Source organism: Balaenoptera borealis (assembly GCF_965194805.1).
Source record: "Balaenoptera borealis genome assembly, chromosome: 7".
NCBI lineage: Eukaryota > Metazoa > Chordata > Mammalia > Artiodactyla > Balaenopteridae > Balaenoptera > Balaenoptera borealis.
The window spans coordinates 116391119-116408393 of record NC_138864.1 but is presented as its reverse complement, the minus strand read 5'-3'; the positions used below and the strand labels follow the sequence as shown (position 1 = coordinate 116408393).

The 17275-nt window shown below is 42.6% G+C and overlaps 1 protein-coding gene across 18 annotated transcripts in view; it reads left to right on the top strand.

Annotated features, from left to right (window-relative positions):
- The window catches only part of SLC37A3 (solute carrier family 37 member 3), a 118819-nt gene that overhangs the window by 9356 nt on the left and 92188 nt on the right, over window positions 1-17275 (top strand). For all 18 annotated transcript variants that reach the window (XR_014246989.1, XM_082400320.1, XM_082400321.1 and 15 more), the window contains exons 3-6: window positions 769-877; window positions 7832-7924; window positions 11374-11457; window positions 13295-13440. Coding sequence is in view for 17 of the 18 variants with exons in the window: in XM_082400320.1 (XP_082256446.1) it covers window positions 769-877; window positions 7832-7924; window positions 11374-11457; window positions 13295-13440 (432 nt within the window). In the remaining variant the exon portion in view is untranslated. The remainder of the gene's footprint in view (window positions 1-768; window positions 878-7831; window positions 7925-11373; window positions 11458-13294; window positions 13441-17275) is intronic.

The following is a 17275-nucleotide window of genomic DNA, read 5'->3' as shown; positions in this document are numbered from 1 at the left end:
CACTCGTGTGAGAGCCTGACCAGTCAGTGTGACTGAAGAATCGTCCATGTCTGACTCAGTGGCCCTCAGTGGCTCTCCTTAGTGGTCTGTAGATGACTTCAGCCAGGCTTTTTGGTGTTAAGGGCACGTTTTTCATAACCCTGTGACTCAACTATTTCGATTATTTCTTCTGAATAGATTTTATTTATTATTAATCTTTATTGAAGGCACTGCAAATGATGATGATGGTTGTGGGGTTTTTTTTAAGGCAGAAACTAGGAAAATGGTTTTCTAATTATGTAAGAGTTGATAGGTACTTTTGGATGCTTGCTTTAGGGGAAATCCATTTGTGAGGGGTTGAGGGAGGCATCAGTATGAGGAAAAGACAGGCCCCAAGGAAAAAGCCACTGAATGGCTAGTGCAGTGAGTGGCCAGTGGTTGGTAAAGACTTAAAATCCTTTACAGAACTGCAACCATGATTTAAAGGGGTTGCAATCCATCACATCTCCATCTTCTAGGTCCAGGGACATGTTATGAATGAACATGGGGGCTCATACTGAAGAAGACAAGTTAATTGTTTCTTTGCTTAGCAGAGACTGTTTCAGTGGATAGTTCTTATAAAGCAGTTCCTTCCGTCCCTCCTTCCCTCTCTCTCTCTTTCTTTCTTTCTGAATTTCTCTTTTTTAAAAGAGAAGAATTCCAAATTGTATAAAACAAATGGGAATATATCTGTGATTTTATTGAATCCGTTTTTCTTTCATTCAGCAGTCTTTCTTCTCTCTTTTGTAGTTACTCGTTGCTCCATGCGTCAAGAAAAACATTTAGCAATGTCAAAGTCAGTATCTCTAAGCAGTGGACCCCAAGTGCTTTTAACACGTCAATTGAACTGCCTGTAGAGGTAAGCAGAACGAAGTGCTAGGGTGGATTTAAGAAGGGAACCACACTCACCCATGAATTCTTCTAAGTTCTGTTTTGTTTCATTCATCCTTAGGATGGCTTACTCTTCCCTATGGCATAAAATCCAACCTATTCTGCCTGATTTCTTAGCTTGCCCTGATTCAGGTCTGCTTTACCATTTCAACCAACCTATTTCTCACTGTTTTGAAATCACACAATTCTGGCTAGGCTGTTTTTTTCATTGAGTTTCACAAGTACCATGCTTATTTCTGCCTTTGAGATTTTGCCTGTATTCTTTTGTATGATCTTTCACCTTCCTTACACCGATCTAAATTTTGCTTTTTCCTTTGTGTCAAGATAAAATGCCACTTTTTCTATCAAGTTTTTTTCCCAGCTTCTGCTGAATTTTTTCCCCTCCTGAACTGTGTGCACTGCATATTACATAGTTTAATGTCGAGGTACTTATGTACTTTATAATCATTTCACTTGTTTTTATCTTGTTTAAGTGACTTGAAGTCAGGGAGTCTGTATCCAGTTCTTATATTCATTTTTGTTTGTTTGTTTTGGTTTTGTTTTTTGGCTGTGCCGTGTGGCTTGCGGGATCTTAGTTCCCTGACCAGGGATCGAACCCAGGCCCCGGCAGTGAAAGTGCTGAGTCCTAACCACTGGACTTCCAGGGAATTCCCTCTTATATTCATTTTGGACCAAGTAAATTCTTTGATGACTATTTGGAATGGAGATGCTATTCTATTTTTTTCAATAAATTTATTTATTTTTGGCTGTGTTGGGTCTTCGTTGCTGCGTGCAGGCTTTCTCTAGTTGCGGGAAGCGGGGGCTACTCTTCGTTGCGGTGCACGGGCTTCTCATTGCAGTGGCTTCTCTTGTTGCGGAGCACGGGCTCTAGGCTCAGCGGCTTCAGTAGTTGTGGCTCATGGGCTCTAGAATGCAGGCTCAGTAGTTGTGGTGCACGGGCTTAGTTGCTCCGCAGCATGTGGGATCTTCCTGGACCAGGACTCGAATGTGTGTTCCCTGCATTGGCAGGCGGATTCTTAAGCACTGCGCCACCAGGGAAGTCCTGGAGATGCTATTCTTTATGATGCCGTATCTCAATACAAAAATCCATACCTGTCAATCTTTACTATGTTGTTTGAGTTCAACTTATATGGAGTTATAGGTATATATTAATATGCTTCGCACTTTTAAAAAATTTTATTTATTTATTTTTGGCTGCGTTGGGTCTTTGTTGCTGCGCGCGGGCTTTCTCTAGTTGCAGTGAGCGGGGGCTACTCTTCGTTGTGGTGTGCAGGCTTCTCATTGCAGTGGCTTCTCTTGTTGTGGAGCACGGGCTCTAGGCACATGGGCTTCAGTAGTTGTGGCCCATGGGCTCAGTAGTTGTGGCTCACGGGCTCTAGAGCGCAGTCTCAGTAGTTGTGGCGCAGGGGCTTAGTTGCTCCGCGGCATGTGGGATCTTCCCGGACCAGGGCTCGAACTCGTGTCCCCTGCATTGGTAGGGGGATTCTTAACTACTGCACCACCAGGGAAGCCCCGCATTTTTATTCATTAAAAATTATTTCCCCTATTTGGACCAATTCAAAATTGACAGAGAATCGAAGGTTATATGAATATACCCTGAAGTGTAAATAAGTTATTCAGTCAATTGCTTATTCAGTCTGTGTTGCACTGAGGATACAATCAATCAATCAGTCAATCAATAAAAGCCTAGAGGATTAAAAAAAGAAAAGAGCCTGTCCTCATGGAGCTGACATTGTAGTGGAAATGCTCTTGAACAATTTTTCTGGAATTGAAGTTATCAGGGATTTTTAAAAGGCAGGCTATTAAGACTAGACAGCTACATTTCTCGACGGAACCTTGACCAGTGTTGTGTGCACGGTAAGTACGTCTGAATGATCATTAACTGACTCGTCACAAACCCTCAAGGTGAAGTGGCCTTAGAGAGGTCATATGCCCTAACCTCTCAGACGGTATAGAATCTTTCTTTGTCATTATTGACAGATGACCACCTAGCTTCTGCTTTAATACTTCAGGGAGAAGAAACTCCCTGTTTTCTAGGTGGACGATTACATTTTTATTTAACTTTGATTATTAGGAAGTTCTTTCTTATACTGAGGTAAGAGTGTTCTGCTGTTTAATTTTGATCTTAGGTTTTATCCTGAGCCGTGCATACTAAGTTGATTCGTGCTGCAGGACAGCCTGTTAAATATTTGAGGAAAATCCATCTCCCTAAATTTCTCATGTTGAGGCAAAACATCCCTGCTCCTTCGGCTGTAGTTTAGTGACACACAGCACTAAATATGCTCTTTCAGGTACAGGCTGACCAATATATAGAATAATAGGATTTGATTTAGGCACTAAATTTCTGGTTATACAGCCTTTGTTTTTCAGGTGACTGGGTTGGAGATCCCCAGCGCCACCCCCAGGTTTGATGATTCACTAGGGAGACTCATAGGACTCAGCATATGACTCAAAACTATGGTTTATTACAGTGAAGCACACCGAGCAAAGTCAGCAAAGGGAAAAGCACATAGGGTAAGGTCTAGAGGAGAGCAGGCAAAACCTTCCAAGAGTCCCTTTCCAGTGCAATAATATGGATGTGCTTAATTTTTCCAGCAGCAAGTCATGACAGCTCCGGTGAGATGTTGTCTACTAGGGAAGCCCATTAGAGACTTGGTGGCAGGGTTTTTACTGGGGCTGGTCATGTAGGCACCCTCTGCCTGGCACGTACGAAAATTCCACATTCCCATAAGGAAAGCAGGTGTTCAGCACAAACCATATTGTTTGGACAGACAGTTTAGGTACAGGGAGCCACTCTTAGCAGGGGCTGATGGGAACCCTCCCAAGACCCAAGTTTCCAGGGGCCAGCCTTGCAAGTAGGCCTTTTTAAGGACACGTATCAGGTCTGCTATGGTAACTCTTTCCTGCCAGTGACCGTGTCACATTATTAGCTTGTGTTGAACTTGCATTAACTTTCCTGCTAAGATATTTACTTACTTACTTATTCTAATTGATGCTTTTTTTTTTTTTTTTTAAAACATTGCGGGCTTCCCTGGTGGCGCAGTGGTTGAGAGTCTGCCTGCCAATGCAGGGGACACGGGTTCGTGCCCTGGTCTGGGAGGATCCCACATGCCGCAGAGCAACTGGGCCCGTGAGCCACAACTACTGAGCCTGCGCGTCTGGAGCCTGCCCGTCTGGAGCCTGTGCTCCGCAACGGGGGGGGCCACGATAGTGAGAGGCCCGCGCACCGCGATGAGGAGTGGCCCCCGCTTCACGATGAGGAGTGGCCCCCGCTTGCCACAACTGGAGAAAGCCCTCGCACAGAAACGAAGACCCAACACAGCCATAAATAAATAAAAATAAATAAATAAATTAAAAAAAAAAAAACCACATCCTTCTAAAAAAAAAAAAAACATTGCTTTTTAAATTTTATTTTATTTATTTAGTTAGTTAGTTATGGCTGTGTTGGATCTTCGTTTCTGTGCGAGGGCTTCCTCTAGTTGTGGCAAGCGGGGGCCACTCTTCATCGCGGTGCGTGGGCCTCTCACTATCGCGGCCTCTCTTGTTGTGGAGCACAGGCTCCAGACGCGCAGGCTCAGTAATTGTGGCTCATGGGCCCATTTGCTCCGCAGCATGTGGGATCTTCCCAGACCAGGGCTCGAACCCGTGTCCCCTGCATTGGCAGGCAGACTCTCAACCACTGCGCCACCAGGGAAGCCCTTAATTGATGCTTATTAAAGTAGCTTTCACCATTCTGAGTTTTCAGAACTATGTATTCAGTAGCTTGGATGGATTGGTTATGTAGAAGTCGTGTTCTGACTTATCTTGGAGGTCTTCGTATTTCCATACCTGCCCTCATAGAGAGCAGTGCCAACCTTCCACTCCCTTCTGTAGACTTTAAAATCCAGGTTTTTTCTTTCCTGAAGCCTGCTGCTGGGAGCAGAGTGGCTAGGGCAGTATGTACCTTTCACTCCTGTGCTTCTGGGTCTGTAACTGTCTTAACTCTAGCTTTCTTTGGAGACTTACTTTCTTGTCCAAAGTGGAAAGGTTCTTAGAACCAGAAGTGTACGTAAAATGAGTCAACTCTAAAAAACATTTTGTTTATATATGTTTTTAAACATTTCTTAAGTGCCCCAAACAGCATCCTCAAAAAGTGCTTATTATAGCTTTTATGTTTATGCATAGCTATCTTAGGTGCTTTACAAAAAAATTAAGCAGACACAGTCTGTATACCTTGAGATTTTATAATGGGTCCCACTGACATGGGCAAACATTGGACATAGTAAGAGATCATGATATTGAATCTCTGTTTATAGATAATGAAGAGGAAATGGTTGAATCTAAGATTTGAGGACAACTTGATTGAAAATTGTGAACAAAAATTTGTTCCATTAAGTTAAAAAGTCATAACTCTCCAGACAGCACAGTCCTTCCAGGGTGTAGGGAATAGTGTAAGAGAGTCTAAACTTCTCTCCAGAAGAGGAAAGCAGGATTCAAGGTGCCCTCAACATTCCAGCTCAACCTCGGCCACAGCTGCTCTGACTCAGATTCTCACAGCAACCGATACCTGACCCCTGAACACAAGTCAGCTTCGGCTTATCCTCCGAGCTCGGCTTCAGGAAGTGCTTTCGTGTCAGTTTCCCCACCCCCACGCATAGCTGTAGTTCTGTGATAAACATTCTCACTTAGGAAACCCACACTGCGACCTTTTGTGTTTCCAGGAAGTGCCCCAATGTGTAGCGGTCGTCGTAGCTTAATGCAGGCCCTCCCCTGACAACACAAGAAAGGCCTCCACACTTAAAGGCCGGTCCTTTCACATGGCAGTTGTGCATATGTGCAGGCCAGCGGGTGAGATTTGAGCACCTTAAAGTCACTTTGTTGATGACCTTCAGGTTCATTTCATTCTCTTTTGAGGAAATATCTGCCACATACCCAAATCTGAATAACTAGAGTTTGTCTGTCAGTCACTCTTACAAGTAAAAATGACATTTCAGCTGTCGACTCACACAGTTTTCCTCAAGACAGTCATCTCCTCTCCTGTTCGTATAGCTGTATTATCGATGTTAACTTTCTTCACTAGCCTTTTCTCTTTTATCCTATTTTCTGAATCTTTTTGTTAGTCCTGCTTTTTTTGTTTTTTTTTTTTAGTTTTGGGGTTTGTTTACACTTGTTAAGTAGGCAGTCAGAAGTGTATTTCAGCTGAATTTTAAACAGAAAAAAGCTGTTTGAAACCTGTCAGTTTTTGTGGCAGCCGCACCTGCAGGGAGATTTTGGTGGCTTCTCGTAAGAGTAAAGAAAAAAATCCTGAAACTCGGAGCAACTGCTTGAATGTGAGCTCCTCACGTTGGTGTGTGCCCCACAGGGCTTAATTTTGGGTCCTGTTGAGCCTGGATGGCATCAGGGATCAAAGATTGTGGTTAGAGAGGAAGGTGGCAAAATAACTCTAATTGGAGATATTTCGGGCCCCAAGTTGGCACACTGAAATACTGATGGGTCTCAGCCGTGTGAGCTGCTTTCTTATCGCTCATGAAAGCAGTGTGTGAGGGAAAGTAACAAGACTGTTGGCGTTAAGCCTCATGGAAGTGAGTCACAATGCTTTAGGATCACACTTTATATATTCTCTTACAATTTGGGGATTTTACTTTCTGTTAAAAGGTAGAGTGTGTTTTAAGTTGCTGATTGTGATTTTTCTCTTTAATATTCCAAAGTCAAATTTTCTATAATAACCCATCTCAGAAATCATTTAGTATAACAACTTTTTGGTCTGGAGACCCCAAAGAGCTATGGGTTTGTATTTATAGAGACTTACGGTTTTAGAAATTAAAACCAAGACATTGAAGAAAAATACATTGGTTTTAAATTATTTTTAAATGAACTAAATAACCCATAACACGTTAACATAAATAACATTTAGTGAAAAATGACTTTCAAAATGGAAAAAAATCACTTAATAAGGAGAGTGGCATTGATTTACATTTTTGCAAATCTCTTCATGTCTGGCTCAATAGAAGACAGTGGGTTTTCATGTCTGCTTCTGAATTCAGTCTCTTGCAGCTTGATCCTTTAAAGTATATGAAGAGAATTTGGCTTTCACAGATACATAGTAGGAAGGGGAGAAGTATTTTAATAGCCTTTTTTGTTAATTGTGGATATTTGTCTTTGATACTACATGAGAATTTGACAAGAGGCAATTTCTTAAAGGTTAGTTACAATGTGGAATCTGAAACTGTATTCATTAACTTTTTTATACACTTGCATTAAGATCCATTTGTCTGTCTTGTACTTTGAATGGATCTTGAAGTGACAGGCTCATTTCATTCTTTTCTGAGGAAATATCTGCCAAATACCCAAATCTGAATAACTAGGGTTTGTTTGTCAGTCACTCTTTCAAGTAAAAATGACATTCCAGCTTGCAGCTCAGACAGTTTTCTCAAGATAGCCATCATACTTTGGTGTGCATAAGTGCTGTATGCATATTTTCTGCTTCATCACACGAAATATTTAAAAAAATGTACTCGGGCCAGATTTAATAAAATCAATAATTTTTACTGCTCGACAAATATTTGTTGAGCGTCTAGCATGTGCCAAGGACATTCTTAAGTGAAATTGCCTTTGTTTTTTTTTAAACTGCGTGGCATTAAAGAATACAGTGATTAATAGTACAGTTGTGTAACCGCCTTGATCTGTGCTAAGGCACAGGAGTTTTACCCACCACTGCTTTTGCACCATCAATGGAAAAGTCAAAGGGAAAAAGCAAATAACATTTTAGTGTTATGCAAATGACGTTGGCCTTGTGGACCTTTTTTGCATATGTGTTTCCCTTATGTACAGAGGGCTGATTTGCTCTTTTCAGCATCACCACCCGGTGATGCGGGGGCGGGTGGTAGTTGTGTGTGAAGGTGCTTTGGACCAGCGGGACTGACTGGTTCTTGTGTGACTGCAGATCTGGAGCAGCAACCATCTGTTTCCCAGTGCAGAGGAAGCCACTCTTTTCCTCGGAACACTTGACACCATCTTCCTCTTCTCCTATGCTGTGGTAAGTTTCAGAACGCTAGGCTTTTACGTTGAGGAAAAATGTAAAATTACTCCAAACCTTATGAAGTTGGCAAGGGATTTTGAATTTGCTGACTGAGGAGAGTTTATGTTTTGTGTCCTTCCCATCCCTCTATTCCTCCATTCGACACATATTTTTTGAGCACCTAGCATGTGCTGAGCACGTGCCAGGTACTTTTCTAGTCGATGGGGAATTCATCAGTGAGCATCACAGGAGAAATCCCTTCCTTCATAAAGCTTATTATTCTTTTTTAAGCTTCTCTTCTTGAGTGGGAGCTGAGGGAGACAAACGGTAACAAAATGCTATAAATAAGTAAACGACTGAGTGTATTCGAAGGTGGTAAGTGCTGTGGCAAAGAGCCAGGCCGGGGCGGTGGGGGGGGGGGGTTTGTCGTGTATGTAGGACGGCCGGGGAGGACCTCGTGAAGAGCAGAGGCCTGAGTGTAGGTGGAGATTTCAGAGCCCTTCACATATAGATGATTTTTTATTTTTAAAAAAATTATTTATTTATTTATTTATTTGGTTGTGCTGGGTCTTAGTTGTGGCTTGCTGGCTTCTTATTTGCAGCACGTGGGCTTCTTAATTGTGGCAGGAGAGCTCCTAAGTTGCGGCTCGTGGGCTCCTTAGTTATGGCATGCAAACTCTTAGTTGCAGCATGCATGTGGGATCTAGTTCCCTGACCAGGGATTGAACCCGGGCCCCCTGCATTGGGAGTGTGGAGTCTTAACCACTGGACCACCAGGGAAGTCCCGTAGATGATTTTTTAAATTATAAGACTGGATGAAAATCGTCAGGAGAGTTGATAAGGACGGGGAGGAGGTAGGAAGACTGAGCCGGGGCTGGTGGGGGGCTTCCAGTATTTCGAGGTGGGGAAGATGAGGGATGGGCCCGGGAGGCTGAGAGGGAGCAGGAGAACCACGAGAGGGTGGCATTGTCCTGGGAGCGGAACCGGGATGGCCGGGGCCAGCTCTGGCTGAGGAAGTGTCCTGGGATCGGGCAGCCAGAGTCTCTGTCTGGCCTTAGGGAATGTCTGTGGTGGCTGCCGAATTAGAGCAGTGGTGGCGATAGCTGGAGCTGTGCCCCCGGGGGAGCAGTCTGACCTTTTCTCCCCAGCGTCTTACTGTTTATCTTTAAAATGTGTCCAGTTATAAAAAAGCCTTTCAGGTATAAATGTGCAGGTGATGTGAAATACTGGGTGAAAGTCCCAAAGTAATCTCCAAATGTTTATTTGGGCGGTTCCTAGAATATCTTTTCTTTGAAGAGGAAACTTATAGACACAGTTGGAGCAGATCTTGGATCATTTAGCCTAGCTTCTCAGCCCAGCCTTTTTTTTTTTTTTTTTTTTTAATTGGGGTACAGTTGTTTTACAATGTTATGTTAGTTTCTACTGTACAGTGAAGTGGAGTTCCCTGTGCTATACAGCAGGTTCTTATTAGTTATCTATTTTATACATATTAGTGTATACATGTCAATCCCAATCTCCCAGTTCATCCCACCCCGCTCCCCCTGCTTTCCCCCCTTGGTGTCCATACCTTTGTTCTCTACACCTGTGTCTCTGTTTCTGCCTTGCAGACCAGCTCATCCATACCATTTTTCTAGATTCCACATATATGCGTTAATATACAATGTTTATTTTTCTCTTTCTGACTTACTTCACTCTGTATGACAGTCTCTAGGTCCATCCATGTCTCTACAAACAACCCAATTTCGTTCCTTTTTATGGCTGAGTAATATTCCATTGTATATATGTACCACATCTTCTTTATCCATTTGTCTGTCAGTGGACATTTAGGTTGCTTCCATGACCTGGCTATTGTAAATAGAGCTGTAACGAACATTGGAGTGCATGTGTCTTTTTGAATTATGGTTTTCTCAGGGTATATGCCCAGTAGTGGGATTGCTGGGTCGTATGGTAGTTCTATTTTTAGTTTCTTAAGGAACCTCCATACTGTTCTCCATAGTGGCTGTGGGAATTTGCATTCCCACCAACAGTGCAAGAGTGTTCCCTTTTCTCCACACCCTCCCCAGCATTTATTGCTTGTAGATTTTCTGATGATCAGGCCAGCCTTTTCTGTACAAAATCCCAATATAGGATCGCTTGGCTTTGGCAGGAGCACTCCCAGTGATGCTTCTCCTTCAGCCTTAGAAGAGGCTGTGTCGTCTCACGGAACCACTAGCTCACCACCACCAACTAGCTATGATAAGCTTCGTATCAAAATGGAATTTAACTTTTTTTTGATATTTAGTTTCCTTACCTACAGAGTTATGATAATATAGAGTTATGATGATAATACTTGTCTATAGGATTAAATAGGTTTAGGAGATAAAAGATAAATGCCATGAAAAACCAGTGATCATAGCTCTTTATATTGAGCTGCATTTCCTTCTGTAACTGCCAGGTATTGTGTGGACCTTTGGAGCAATACAGAATAAATTGGTTGCCTAATCTGAAACATAATTGAGAGATTTTCTTCACCTCTGTCCCGCACCACCCCCACCCCCCGCTATATATAGTGTAAGACCCTGTGAATTGGAGCTATAGAACATAGACTCTTCTCTAATGTTTGCGGGTGCCTCTTCTGAGGTAGTGAAAACTTGACAATAATGAGGGAGAAACATTTATTATGATGTTTATCATCTAAATTTTCTCTAATATAGATATATTTATACAGCTATATTATATTTATAGTATAGTCAATTTACTAGAAACACTTATATCTGAATTTAGGTATTTAGTCAAGACATTTATTCATTTTACATATTTGTGGAAGAAACCTAAAGTGCGTTGCCCTTAGCTCTTTGGTCTGCCTTACTGCCATGATCTCGGCATTTTAATTCCTGCCACTCAGTGGGAGGACAGCAGAAGGCGGAGCATCTGCGCCTCTCTTCAACTAATTATCGTCTCTGCCTCCGTGCTCTCCTTGCCTCGTGATGTCATGAAACCCAAGGGTCAGATTAAACAGGCAGTGCATGTGCCCCCGAAGCTTCTGTTCTGCAGGACACGTAACATCTTAATTCAGAACGCAAATGGCTAAGAGGAATCCCTTTGGGAAAGCAGGTAACTGATGTTTAGGAGTTCATCTGTTCTAGAAGAGGAAACATATTTGTGTGCTTGTTTTATTAGAATTATTCTTTGGTTTTTTTTTTTTTCTTTTCTTTTCTTTTCAGTGTCTTAGGCAGTTAGGGGATCAAATAGAATGGAAATTTGCACTGAATTGTACTGTCTTGGTGCATGAAGTGTTTACAGTATAGTGTGCAGAAACAATTGTCATTTCTTGAAATGTTAGTGAAACTGATTTAGATAGCTAGGCTAGGCATGAGAATGAGATTTAATTTTTGTGTTTTGTTTGCCTCGTTTGCTTTGGAATGCGTTTTACTTTTTCCAGGCTGTGTTGTTATCCAGAGCTATAAAATAAAATGCTTTATTTTTAGGGCCTTTTCATCAGTGGTATCATTGGGGATCGGCTTAATTTGCGATGGGTTCTGTCTTTTGGCATGTGCTCCTCTGCATTAGTGGTAAGTTGAAAGGTGTTATTCTTATTACTATTACTGTTATCTCAGCCAGGTATTTTACAATCCAAGCAATCCCCCACTTCTGTATATAGAATAGAATAGAAAAATTAATCTTCAGTGTTCTAATCCCTTCTGTGCCTTTTCGCTTAGGTATGTCCTTAAAGTATGACTTCAGTCATGCCCCTTGCTTGATTCTCAGTCACCAGCAAAATCAAAGCATAACTCGCCTGGCATCCAGTGCTCCTGAGAACCTGGTCCCAGCCCGCCTCCACAGTCATGTCTGTCCTGTGCTTCACCTCTCTGCTCTCCCAGATCAAACTATCAACACCTTTTGTGGCCCTAACATATCCTGCTCCCTTCTACCTCACGGCTGTTGTTCCTGCTGTTCTTCCTGCCTTGAATGCTGTCTCTTCAACTCTTGACAGTATAACTCAGCGTCTCCTTCAAGTCATTGGCCAAATGACTCTTGTTTCATTATGCCTTACTTTACCAGCCCCACTCCCGGAAGTCATCCTTCCCTGTCCTGAGCTCCCGTGCCTGGATTTCTTTGAAGGCACTTGTCTTGTCTGCTGCTCAGCCTGCTTATTTCTGTGTCAGTCTTGCTTTCCCTAGGAGTCTGCAGCGGGGTGATTAAGACCACAGACTTGCCCAGACCTGCACCGCCTGGGTTTCAGTCCTTCCCCGGGAGTTTCCAGCTACGGTTTCTGTGTGCTTCAGCCTTCCCTTCTGAATACCTCCACCTGGGGTTGCAGTGAGGGTTGTGTGTGTTACTATGTGTGGGGCATTTGGAACAGTGCCTGGTGTATTAAGTGCTATAGAGGGCAAGATCCATATTTGATTCATCTTTATTTGCTTACAAGCATCTGGTGATAAATTTTTGTTGATTGAATGAAAGCGTGGAGTTTAGTTAGACTCTATTACTGTTTTTCAATGTCTGCCATTTGTGTATGGGGAAAAACTTCTTTTTCTATTTCAGAGATTGAAGCACTTTATTTATTCACAAGCTGCTCACCCACACATATATACATGCTATTTTTAAACCTGTATACATTCTTGTTTTTTTTTTTTTACATTTTTTGAAAAATTGAAGTATGTACATAAACTCAATAAACTCACCCTTTTTAGTGTATACTCCTGAATTCTGACAAATGAGTGTAGTTGTGTAACTGGCACCCTTCCTCCCGCCCCCACCCTCTGGCAGGCACCGACTGATTTTCTGTCGTTATAGTTTTGCTCATTCCAGAATGTCATATAACTGGAATCATACAGTATTAGACATACCATTTTGAAACCCATGCCAAATATTCCCGAAGGAGACTGACTACAAATAAAATGCCCACCCCGAGCAGAATGCCTGGAAAAAAGCAGTCCTTTGATGAAATGCCACCAAATGATTGAGCCAATCACGAGTTACGCTGCTGCACTTATTAGGCACGGCGTTAATAATAGCTGGCGCTTTCTGGTCCCCATGATGTGCCTGGGCTGTTCTAACGATATTTAAACGTGTGAAGTCAGGTAGTCCCCAGAGCTGTCTTCCATAAACAAGAGGAAAGGGAAATAGATGTAAAAAGAGGTCCAACAATGGGGACTTAACCTTTTAGAGTTGAAGATGCAAGTTGGAAGGATGGTCCTCGTTGCGTTTTACGCTCTGCCATCTCTGCCTCTCTGGTGGGGGTGGTTTGGTGGTGGTCTCACTCAGCGCTGCTCTGGGCAGGAGCATCTGAAGAGTCGGCCACACGTCTCTCAGGCCCCAGACATTGACTGTATCTTTCACATAGGGTCTTTAGTTGGGGTGTCCCCGCAGATGTTACACGTGTCTTTTTCTTTCTTCTTCTCTAAGGTGTTTGTCTTTGGCACTCTCACAGAATGGCTGCATTTCTACAACAAGGGGCTGTACTGCAGCCTGTGGATCGTGAACGGCCTGCTGCAATCCACTGGTTGGCCCTGCGTCGTTGCTGTTATGGGCAACTGGTTTGGGAAAGCTGGGTATGCCACTTCCTCCTTCTTTCATTTCTCTATTTAAGTAGTTTTAATATGGGATTGTTCAAGACTTGTCAGTCAATGCACTTGATCCCTTCGACACCACCCACGTCTTCCCTCTATTTTAGAAAGTTTAGAGCAGCCGGGAGAGGAGGTTTCATGTCAAAGTACATTGGAAATAATGTGGACCCTGGAGATGGTCTAGCCTGTGGGACTCATTCACAGCAGTCTCCTGTCCATGGTCAGATTTTGAGTGTGGCTAAAGCCGTACGTCTCAAATTTTTTTTTTTTTTTAAATCTTCCCTTTAGAGAACGTAAATAACACACCGTAATAACAGAAATCTCACACGCCATCTCATCATGTATCTTCCTGTGGGTTTTGCTTTCCCTTTTTCTGAGACTCAGTGATCTAGTTTAACCTTCTTAAAGATAAGAAAACGGAGGCCAGAAGTTATCCATGGGGCTTGCCCTAAGGTCACAGAGCAAAGGCTTCAAGAAGATGCAGATGGGGCTTCCCTGGTGGCGCAGTGGTTAAGAATCTGCCTGCCAGTGCAGGGGACACGGGTTCGAGCCCTGGTCCGGGAAGATCCCACATGCCACGGAGCAACTAAGCCCGTGCGCCACAACTACTGAGCCTGCGAGTCACAACTACTGAAGCACATGCACTCTAGAGCCTATGCTCCACAAGAGAAGCCACCGCAATGAGAAGCCTGCGCACTGCATCAAAGAGTAGTCCCCGCTCGCCACAACAAAAGAAAGCCTGTGCGCAGCAATGAAGACCCAACGCAGCCAAAAGTAAATAAATAAATTAAAAAACCCAAAGTTCCCTTTAAAAAAAAAAAAAAGGAAGATGCAGATGAAGAATGCCAAACTTTGGGGCTTAGTTAAGTTGGCCATTTTTCCCATAAACCTTTAAGTACTTATCAGTTGTATGTGAGTTTGTGTGTGTGTGGCGGGGGCCATGGCTTGAGGATGGGCACCTACTGCCACTCAAGAAGACCCATATGTAATTTACAGGATGGAAAATAAGTTGAGCTACCCAAAGACTTGGCTTTGTTGTTTATTGTTGTTTGTGGCACTCTGCCTTTGTTGTTTATCATTGTTTATGACACTCTGCCTTTGGGAATACTGTTAATTTGGATTTCTATCATTTGTCCTGGATAAATATTTATGTGTTGTGAGATGCACATTTATTTCATCGATGGCTGTATGCTTTTTGTTTGTTTACGCTTTTACGTAGGGACCAGTGTACACAGCAGGCATTATCCACCCGCCGCGGTGATCAGTGCATGCTTTGACCAACTCCTCTCGGTTTTCCAGCTTCCCCCGTTTCATAGTCGGAGTAGAGGTGCTTGCTGGCTAATGATCTCTGTGTTGTTGTGAAAGTTCACCTGTAAAGTGCCTTGTGGTTAGAATCAGCACCGCTTACCGAGAATGCTCTGATTATGTTCAGTGTGCTAGTGATTTCCAGTTCTTTCCAACTCTAGTGTCACTGGTTTAACAGAATTGATTTTCGGAGGTGCTCATTCCCCCGGGATACTTTAGTTTTCTTTTGGAGTAGGAGATGCTGTCCGCTTGCGTGTTGTTTATTTTTATTAAGATTTTTAACATAACTTCTTTCCAATCATGATTTTTGAAAATTATACAAAGGTTACTTGATTATTGTAGCCCAACCAGATACTGTAAATGAACACAGAGAAATAAAGGCAAAACCACCTGAAATCCTGTCACTTCAAAGATAATCACTTTGACATGTATCATTTTGAGATAATCCTTATCTGAACTTTTATAAATTGGGTGACATTTGGTGGGTGGTAGGTGGCAGTGACTGGGTAGGCTGACCTCTTGATTATTTCTCTGGCTCAGTCACAAAGACAACAAATTCAAGAAAGCCATTACAGTTTACTTTGGAAAGTAAGACAGTTTGTTTTTAAGCAAATAACACTAGTAAGTGAAATCAATGATGCATTGCCTGACGCACAGTGACTCTTCCTGTGAAATGTAACAATAAACCACAAAGTACTAATAAAACTATGATAACTTAAAGTCACAGTCGTTTTCAACCAGTTTCTTCTGAAATCATGCCTTTGGTCAGCCAGTGTTATTCAGGCCCTCTAGGACGCTCTTGGTAGGTTTCAGGTTTTAGAGGCTTGGGGCATTTTCACACTGGGGAGAACATAGAGATTATCTAGTTCAAATCATTTGATTTCCAAGTGAAAAAAGTTGGGGAATTAAGTGATCCACTGAGGACGTTGCCTTGGAAAGCTATTACCTTGGCTGAGTCGTGTCCCTCCTCCCGTTGTCGGGGTCATAGTTTTTTAAAACACATTGAGGCAGGTAGTACTAGTAGGTACACCCTTGCAGGCCCAAACTGTCAACTCTGTCACTGCACTCAGTCCTTTGAGGAGCACAGCGCTTTCCAGATGAGAGCCCTGAGCCTGGGCTGGGACTTGCTGGAGATCACCCAGCTGGAAGTGGCAGAGCTGGGACTTCTGAAAAGACTTTAGTTTTCACTGTTAAATGTTGTCTACCTGTTCATTTCTAAGATTCCTTCTGTCTCAGTGAGGTTATAAAAATGTTGAAAGAGCTGAAGAACCTAGACCTAACACTGTGTGTTATTAATATAAAGTAGAATAAAATACAAATTTATTTTTTTATTTTATTTTTTAAAATGTAACATACTTTTTTAAAAAAAATAAATTTATTTATTGATTTATTTTTTGGCTGTGTTGGGTCTTTGTTGCTGCGCGCGGGCTTTCTCTAGTTGCGGCGAGCGGGGGCTGCTCTTCGTTGTGGTGCGTGGGCTTCTCATTGCGATGGCTTCTCTTGTTGCGGAGCACGGGCTCTAGGTGTGCGGGCTTCAGTAGTTGTGGCACATGGGCTCAACAGTTGTGGCTCGCGAGCTCTAGAGCGCAGGCTCAGTAGTTGTGGTGCACGGGCTTAGTTGCTCTGTGGGATGTGGGATCTTCCCGGACCAGGGCTCGAACCCGTGTCCCCTGCATTGGCAGGCGGGTTCTTAACCACTGCGCTACCAGGGAAGTCCTAATACACAAAATTATATGTTAAAAAAATTAATTTTTCTTAACTGCTTTTTTTTTGTCTTTTTCTTTCTTCACCAGCCCTACTGCCATTGCCTAAGTCCAGAGCTAGTTGTTTTTCTCCAGGACTATTGTAATAGCTAGTTTCCCTTCCACAGACTCTTCATCCACATATCCATTTTTTTTTGATGGCCTTATTGAGGTATACAATATGCTGCACACGTTCAAAGGGTACAGTTGGATGAGTTTTGGCATGCATGCACCCGTAAAAGTATCATCACAATTAAGATAATGACATATCCATCACCCCCAAAGTTTCCTCGTGCCCCTTGGTAATTCCTCCATCCCACTGCCATCTCCAGTCAACCACTGATTTGCTTTCTGTCACTTTAATCTGAATTTTCTAAAATTTTATATAAATGGAATCATGCAGTATGTCTTCTTGTCTGTGTTCTTTCACTCGGCACAGTAATGCTGAGATTAATTCATGTCTGCATTGATAGCTCATTCCTTTTTATAGCTGAGGAGTCATCCATTATATCACAATTTATCTGTTCACCTATTGGTGAACATTCAGGCTTTTAGTTTTCGGTTTTTACTAGTAAAGCTACTGTGAATATTTGTTCATGAATCCTTGTATGGACATATGCTTTCATTTCCCTTGGATACATACCTTGGAGTAGGATGGCTGGATCATATGATAGGTGTGTGTTTATCTTTTTAAGAAACTGGCAATTTCTTCTAAAGTGGTTGAACTATTTTACATTCCCACCAGCAGAGTATAAGGATTCTAGGTGCTACAC